Source organism: Vidua chalybeata, chromosome 3, assembly GCF_026979565.1.
Source record: "Vidua chalybeata isolate OUT-0048 chromosome 3, bVidCha1 merged haplotype, whole genome shotgun sequence".
Classification (NCBI taxonomy): Eukaryota; Metazoa; Chordata; class Aves; order Passeriformes; family Viduidae; genus Vidua; species Vidua chalybeata.
In genome coordinates, this window is record NC_071532.1 from 22,603,777 (window position 1) to 22,612,466 (window position 8,690).

The window sequence follows — 8,690 nt, forward strand, 5'->3', positions numbered from 1 at the left end:
AGGTAAGACAAACCACAATTCCCACATTCCTCCTCAACTCTGGCGAGAATTATCATCCAGCACTCCTGCCTTGTTCATTTCTTCTTCCACTGTAAACACGTCAGATTGCTCCAGCAGAAATAAACAACTTTGAGGTATTTGAAAAATACAAAACAATACCTTAAAACTTAGCTACACAGGTGAAACCACAGCACAAGTAAACAGCATTACCTTCACAAATAATAGCAATACCTTCAAAAGATTAAATTACACTTACTATAGGAAAAAAAAAAGTATTCTTATGCGAGACTAAAAGGTCCTTATGTCAGAAAAAGCAAACGATTTTCAGTGTTCTCATTCTTACTAACTTAAAGTACTATACAGCAAGTAGTATAGAGCCAACTGTTGAATCTCTGAGTCTTTTCTTACACAGAGCTCCCTAAAAAAATCTAAGAGAATATATTACCTATGTATTTCTTCTCTTTTGCCTTAATTCAGGAAAACCATTCCTCAATTTAATGACACAATACAAGGCAACATGTTATGAAGGGAAAAACATAAAAGCTCCTCTTTCCTCAATTAATACCAACTCATTGAAAACAGAAGAGATACTCTAGTTCAAAACTTTTGATTCCTGTTCTTCTCTTCTTCCATCAACAGCAGAAATGGGAAGCTCAGCTCACCCAAACTAACCGCAAGCACAATTGCTTGAATGCCGTGATACACTACCTGTCAGAGTCTACAAAAAATGTATCAAGAGGAGGCTGTAAATAGCTACATGTACAAAATCAAAACACAGGGAAAATTATAATTTTGAATACTGCTCTTACCTCTCACTTGAAAAAATAAATCCAGTAATACACATGAAAATACAGTACTGCCTCCACCCATTAATTTCCCCAAGATTCCAAATAAACTGTTAGTAAGAATAAGTATTTGATCATCATCATCATCTATTTTGCCTCCTTAAACACAGCTTTCATGAATGAGAAATAACATTTCCAGTGAAAAGTATTTACAGACATATGCTAGGGAAGCTAAGCATAGCACTGGGAGATATCAAGAATAGCAAAAAGGCAAAGAAACGAAAAAGAGTGTGAAGCTCCACAGGGCAGACCTATCAGTTACACACACACTGATGCTTCCCAGGCCCTGGCTCCCTCCACCTGTTGTCTGTCTCTTGCTGCCGGTTCCTGTTCTTTTCACTCCAGCTTTCTGATAAGACTTTATCAAGTAATATGCTGTCTGATCTTATCCTATCTAAAATATTTTCAAAGGGCACTGTGGGACAAAAGGCACAAAGCATTATGGAAACAAGCAAGCTTTTCACCCATCCCATCAGGAACTCCTGTAATTCCTGAAGGATTGTATATTCTTATAATAGGTGCTATACCAAATATTATAATTTCTTTTTTCAAATGATAACACAAATGTTTGCACACTCACTGAGGAAAGCACACATTAAAATTTTATTTGTTTTCTATTTCAAAGTACTGAAAGCAGCTGCCAAGAGACAGGGGGTGATGGTGGCAGGGTAGCTCCCCATGATTTCATGCAACAACCTCACCCCATGTGCAGAGCACAGCTGGACACACACGTAGGGTTGTACTCAGAAGCATCAATCAACTCTCTCCGGACACAGAGCTCCAGTCAGTCCCTTGGGAGTCACACAATGGAGCAACACTGCGAGATGGCCACGCACACCAGGCAGAAGAAAAGAGCCTCTCCTGAAGATCACCATGAGCTGCTCAGGAGAGCTTTGCTAATATACATACTGGAGAACTGGAAATATGCACTACAAAGATGGACTTTTTTTACCAGCTCCTTAATTCCTCACTCTTCCCAATTACTTCTCCCTTTAGTTACAACTTCTCACCACCTCAGTTACTCAGAGCTTACTAGCTCGACTTTGTCCATCATGAGCCACCAGCATAAACAGTTCCCCAGTCCATTAGAGTTTATTAGCAGAAGGAAGCACATTAAAAGTAATTTAAGAGTCTCACCTCACCCTCACAGAATCCATTTTAAATCAAGGAATGCTGCTGATCAGGAAGTCAGCAATGGACCACCACCTACTCCTCCTCCATCCTACACTTGCCGCTTTAGCCAAAACTCTGACGTAAGAGACACCACGGGTGGCCAGGATGGCTCCTGAGGCTGCCCAACAGGCAGAGCTTGAGGTCCCTGCTCCAAAATCCTGCAGACTAATGACAGCACTGGAGTAACTCTGTGCAGACTGGGGAACTTACAACTGCACAGATCTTTGGTGCTTATCTGGCTAGATTATATTCATTAGTATAAGGTTTCAGACTTACACCAAGGTTTTCAGAAGCAAATGTGCAATTTTAAGTATTCTGATACCCTGTAAAAACCTAGGTGTTTCAGAGTGCTCAATGCACTCTCTGAAATTACAATAATAGAAAACTAACACTTAGTATTCCTTAGGTGTCAAAACCAAGCACTCACAAGTAACAAATTATTTTCTAAATTAATGACCAACACTTTGAAGTTTTCATTCCATAAAAGATTATGATATTTGAAAATATTTCCATTTGCCTTGTGTAAATTTTGCAAGTCTTATGGACTGTATTACCAGATATATACATAAATATTTCTTATCCTTTCCTGTCATCTATCTCTCATCTACATTCCTATACACATTTGAAATAGAGACTCATGAGTAACATGTATCACACAAACCTGGACTTTATCATTTAATTAAATCAAAATTTTCATCCCAAGGACTTGCTTTTGTTCTTACAAACACAGAACTCATCAGTCCATGAAGAGTAAGGACAGACCAAACACATCTATTTGCATTAACTAGTAGTAAGTCTGATATTGCTGTATCAATTAAAACTTCCACTGAGTGACTGATACTAAAAGCTCATTATAATAATTCACCACACTGGGGTTTCACTTCTCTAGCTATATTATGTCTTTCTGTTACCTTTGTCTCCCAAATCATCTTCTTACACTCACTTTTCATTTTGTATCAGTCAGTAATCTATTCAGGAGGCACTACAGCTAGAGTTTGTACAGTAACAAACCTTAGGAGTTCCTGCTACTAGCCAGAATGTCTATAGAATAGATTGATGCACTACAAACAATCATCTTCTTCAACCCATTTCAGCCCACTAGGCCATATTCCTTCATTTCTTACCAATCACTTTCCACACAAATAGAAGCTGGCTACGACTGCATGTGTTATATTTCTTATTACTCCTTTTCCCCCCTCCTTCTGCCACTCCCCCAGAGGCAATTAAGTATACATATTGCAAACAATAGTGCTTTTAACACTGGTCCCCTCATCCAAGAGGAAAATTTCACAGCTCCCACATTACCACCTATGTAAATAATCACCACTGATGGACAGGACCAGACAAGGTCCAGCATTCCTCAGGTACACCGTCCATCGATAGCCAAGCCTGATTATTTTCTATGGAAGACCACCACAGCAGAGAACACCACTCCATCGAGTCCGGGCGGAGCAGAGGAGACCGAAAAGATGTTTAAAGGGAGCACAAAGGAAGATACAATGAACTCGGGAAGAACCAAGGACAGGATCACAGCCTCTCTCAGAGGCAACACAAAGCAAAGCAGAGGAAGGGATACAACACCAGGGACCGTCTTGGAGGTGCAAACCGAACAAAGAGCAAGTACCGCTGAACCCCAAAAGGTGAGGCAAGGCCAAGTGCCAGGCTGTCAGACAGCCCACAAGTGGATATCCCAAGGCAGCCGCGGAGGTGCCGTGTGTGGGGGCCGCCCTAAGGCGGGGCACCCCGGCTGCCGCCCGCAGGGGCGACAGGCCTCTCGCCGGCGGGGGCTCGCAGCCAGCAGCCCGACAGCCGAGGACATATAAGGGCAGCCCGGCCCGGCCCGGCTCGGCCCAACAGCGCTGGAAAGGGCTGCGGGAGGGCTCCCCGCGGGAGGCCCGGGGCCGCGGGCAGGCTGGGGCGACGTGGAGCGCGGCGGGTCGGACCCGCCCCGGCAGCGCCGCATGGAGGAACCAGGGGCTCGGGCAGGCGGCGGTGCCGGCCCGGCGCTCGGCACGGCCGCGGCCCGTCCGCCCCTGGGGCACTTGGCCTGGGCGGGACGACGGGCCGGGCCGCCACCGGGTATCGGGGAGGGGCGGAGGAGGCACGGAGGGAGGGGGGTCCCGGCGCGGCACTCACGTTCTCCGTGTCCCGCTCATTGACGGTGGGCAGCGGCGTGCGGGTGGACATCGTGCGGGCCGCGGCGGCGCCGCGCCCGGCGCTTCGAGGGGAGAGGCCGCTTCTAGGCCTCGGCGGAGCCCGCCGGCCGCCCCCGCCGGCAGCCGGGCGCACACGGCGGGACGCGGGGCCTCCTGCCCGCTACGCCCCCGGCGCCATCGCCTCGCCCGACCGCCTGGCTGCCCCTCCGCCCGCCTCGCTGCCGCCGGGCTCCGCGCAGCTCGGCCGCCGGGCTCCTCCTCCTTCCCCGCCCTCCTGCCCGCTCAGGTGAGCGACCGGCAGCGCAGGGGGGCCGCGACGCCTCCTCGCAGCATCCGGCGGCGGCACCAACTCCGCCTCGCTCCCCTCCCCGCTTCTCCCCCCGTCCTCCTCCTCCGCCTCCTCCCTCTGCCCGCCCCCGCCCCGCCGCAGGAAGCGCCGGGCGGTGCGGGCGGGCGCGGCAAGCGCGGGCGGGCGGGCCCTGCTGTGGCGCCAGCGCCGCGGTGTCCGCGGTTCCGTCAAGGGCTCAGCCTGGGTGGGGGCCGGGCGGAAGCGCGCCCTGGGCCCGGGGCTGAAGTGAAGTGGGATCTCATAGTCAATAAGAGGCAGGAGTGATCTCTTCTCTGTGGTGACCAGTGACAGGACCCGAGAGAATGGCCTGGAGCTCAGTTCAGGGGAGGTTTAGGTTGGAGATCAGGAAGCGGTTCGTCACCCAGAGGTGGCTGGGCACTGGAACGGGCTCCCCAGGGAAGTGGGCACAGCACCAGCCTGAGAAAGTTAAAAAGCTTTAGGACAACGCTTTCAGACACACGGCATGATTCTTAGGACTGTCGTGTGCAGAGCCAAGAGTGGGACTCGATGGTCCTTGTGGGTCCCTTCCATCTCGGTAGTGCCTGTGCTGCTGTGGGACGGGTGTGATGCTCCGCCGAGGAGAGGGCTGTCGCAGTGCCCCGGGGCCAGGGCCCGCCGAGGCACCGGGCGTGTCCCTCAGCCTGGCAGGATGGAGAGGCCTCAGAGAAAGCCAGCGCGGCTCGGCGAGTCCGTGGCCTGGGGAGCCCCAAACCCCCTGCGTGTGTGCTGTGGGACAGAGCCCTTGGGGTGCTGGGGCCGCTGATGTCGGCTAGTGGGTTGCCAGCAGCTCTCCCTCCTTGGCTCTCCGTTGTCTCTGGTAACCAGGAGCCTGAGGAAGGGCAGTGGGGCATCCCTTCTGCCTCTTGCACAGCTTCAACTCTGCAATTCATGGGTTCTCTGGAGGTTTTTAAACCCTGTGTCAGCGTCAGAGCGTCTGTGTAAATCAGACCGTTTATTTGTACACCCCAGCCAGCCCGCCAGCCTCCTTTACCCACTTGAAGCTGAAATGAGATCAACAAGACTGTGCAGCGCATCCCTCTGCTCATGTCCGACCAGCTCACAGTCCTTGAACACTTAACCAATGACCTCATGGGCTTAAAATTAGAACCATACATGCATTTTTGTCTTTGAGAAGTTACTAGTGTTTACACAACAGCAGCTTTTGCTGGAAAACCAGCCAAACCCTTCACCAAATTCTAAAAATAATCTGCAAAAAATGCAAGAACCCCCCCCAACTTCCCCTGCACCAGAAGCAAAACAGTGGATCCGAATTTCCATTGCAATATTTTGACAGATTTGTGTAGCTGAGGCTGTAAACATCTTCATGAATTCTGTAAACACAATCCTTGTTCTGGAAAAGCTTCCTTAGGAAAACACTTGGGAAGGCACTTCACGAGTTGTGTATCTATCTCCAGGAAGCTCTTATGTGCTCATGAAAGAGCATTGACTGTTATACATTACTTATAAATAACACATATATATGCATCTGTATGTATAGGTAAACACACTAGTAAGTGTACGTTTAATTCTGGCTATAGTAATTCTGGTGTCATTCAAGAGGTACCTCCAGCTCCTCAGCACTGCTCAGCCCACAGTGGAGTTTTCCACATATTTGGGAAAACAGCTGATGCAGGCGCAGGCAGAGAACATCCCCATGCTGTAGGAGCAGTGTAACTGGACTTGCTCTTTGCGCATTCAGCATCCTGTTGCTCTGAGCATGCATGATTTGACAGTCTGGAAACGAGAGAAGTTCGCAGCACATCCTCAGACCAAAGCCTCCCAAACCCTGGCAAGGGCTTCTGTGAATTCCTAGCTGTCTCCTCACATAGCTGGAGCTACCAACTGCAAAGGAAATTTCAGGGTCCTTCATTTTACTGGGAATTAAATAATCCAAGATTGGGTTTATTTGAGGTAAGCAGCCATGGTCTAGCTGGCATGCCAAAACAAGTTTGTTGACAAACTGGATATTAACCCAGTTTAGTTGCTTAGCTCATCAAAATGGACTTACTTTTATCCCAAGTAAGAACAAGACTGTGTCTAGGGCTCTGTGTGGGGCCCGACTCTGCAATCCTTACTTGGTCAAAACTCCCACTGGTGCAAGCCCGTCCTGGTATGGATTTGTGTATACACCTGTGGTCGCGGAAGAAATAAGTGTAAGCTCCAATGTCTTCTAAATGTGTTTAATAGCACCACTAACTAAGGCAAAGCTTAGAGAGACTTCCTGCCTTACAATTTGAATAAGTTTTGGTCAGTTTTTCATAGCAAAATTTCATCAGAAATTAAAAGTGTAATAATGTAGTAATTCTTGTTATCTGAAGATCTGCTTTGCAGTTGTTTTTACCATGGTTGTTACTGTTGTCATCTTCTTTGATGTTACCAAGGTCAGTCATTCATTTAATAGCTCTGTTTAATTTTGTTGTGTTATTACTACACGCTTCATGTTTCCCCCAGGTGGGAAAATGCAGGGACAATGACTGAAGAGCTGCATGGAAGAGAAGGTGACCACAGAGATGGTCCTGTCATAACTCAGTCACTCTCCAAAGAGACAAAGCAGAAGAAAGGCAGTGGTCTGAGCACAAAAATAGCCTGGAAAGAGAAAGCTTCACACTCTCTGAGACCTGCAACTAAAATATGCCAAAAGTTATTGCTGCTTCAAGTAGCATTAAGTTCTGCTTGGTGCCCAGCAGGAGCTATGTAGATTTAGTGAGTGGCTTCAACTTTGGCACTGAAAATGTGGATATTCCACCACCTTACCAGGACCCAAATCCCATCCACTACTCTAGTAGTGATTTCAGACACTGGCTTGAATGAAACCTTTTCCCACGATTTTCAAATTCAGTTCTCAACAGCAAAGGGGTGAGAGGTTCAGAAATAACATGAGAACAGGTGACCACTGAGATGTGAATAAAACGGAGCAAACTCATGCTCTTTATTGCCTTTCATTACACCAGGACATCTAGTGTAGTGTGGAAAACTAAATTAAAGACCTGGCAAATATGAAAGAGTAAAATACCTCCAGCTGCATGCAGTAAAGCTTCAATAGCATTAGGGAGTCCTGAGGTCATTACAAACTGCAGGTACAGGGCTCCGTGGATTGTTTACTTTCATGAGGGACACAGGAAAAAAAATTACATGTACCCTGAATATATGTAGACTTTGTAAATATGTTAATAGTTACAATCAAGGTTCTCATTTTGCTGTAAGAATCATTAGGCAGTACAATCTTAGTGGGAAGTTAAGTAACTTATAATTTGTTTTAATACTTTAAACCTGCAAACAAATGAGGGTTTTTTTTTAATAGCAAGCCATACCTTTTGGGAGTACTCTCATCATGTATGTGCAAAATAACTCACAAAAATGTTTAAAGACATTTAACAGGCCAGAATTTGTCTCAAAGTCAGTTGTACTGAAATTTAGTAGCTAAGTTTGTGTCTTCACTTTTTCTGGGTAACTGAAGGTTTTTATTGTTTCTATGCCATTACAAAAAAACTGCCCTACAAATATCCATGTAAGAACTTTATGAAAATGTTAAATAAAAGAAGCATTTGTCACTGATTTGCCTGGACATCTGTGAGAAGGATAATAAAATCACAGTACAACTTTGTAGTTTCAGAAATTTCTTGCACATCCCCAAGGCCTCTAAAATGGTATCAGAAAATCTACTCCAGAGAAGAGAGAATTACTTCTTAAACATATGGGTTGACAGTGGTCTGAAGAAACTTGTAAGGGCAGTTGCTCTGTCCCTGGGCATGTCTCTGATGGCCTAAAAGACCAGAAGGGTCTTGTAAACTGGTCCCACTATGTTACAGATCTCTGTGCTGTCTCTTAATAATCATAGCTAAAAATAGCTAGTTTTGATTGTTTCCTTCAGCTTTGATATCTCATCTTTCTTTTGATGCCCCCCAGTCTCTTCAGCCATACAGCCGACATCTTCCCACATCTGAAGAGTTTCAAAAGGAAACTAGCAAGCCACCATAGCACTGAGGTAGAACCACAATGAAACCTAGGGCAATGGCAACTCTGTGAATTTCACCTCTTGTTTTCTTTTGCTGCAGCATTTTGACTGTTGTGGCTTTTAGTAGTGGTTTCAAACTTACTTTTAAAATAAGTTTCTTTTTTTTTTTCTTTCCCCCTTTTTTTTTTTTGTAGCTTGAATTTTGATTAGTA

General features: G+C 46.6%; 1 protein-coding gene and 1 long non-coding RNA gene across 6 annotated transcripts in view; one reads left to right on the top strand and one right to left on the bottom strand.

The window, feature by feature from the left end:
* MARK1 (microtubule affinity regulating kinase 1) overlaps window positions 1-4,334 on the bottom strand; it is a 56,453-nt gene extending 52,119 nt beyond the window's left edge. For all 5 annotated transcript variants that reach the window (XM_053938136.1, XM_053938138.1, XM_053938135.1 and 2 more), the window contains exon 1: window positions 4,155-4,334. In XM_053938136.1, the coding sequence (XP_053794111.1) occupies window positions 4,155-4,205 (51 nt within the window). In that variant the 5' untranslated portion in view covers window positions 4,206-4,334. The remainder of the gene's footprint in view (window positions 1-4,154) is intronic.
* A 70-nt stretch (window positions 4,335-4,404) lies between these two features.
* LOC128785492 (uncharacterized) lies at window positions 4,405-8,122 on the top strand. Its single transcript, XR_008429892.1, has 2 exons — window positions 4,405-4,460; window positions 6,975-8,122. It is a non-coding gene; the product is annotated as an uncharacterized LOC128785492 (long non-coding RNA).
* Window positions 8,123-8,690: the final 568 nt, after the last annotated feature.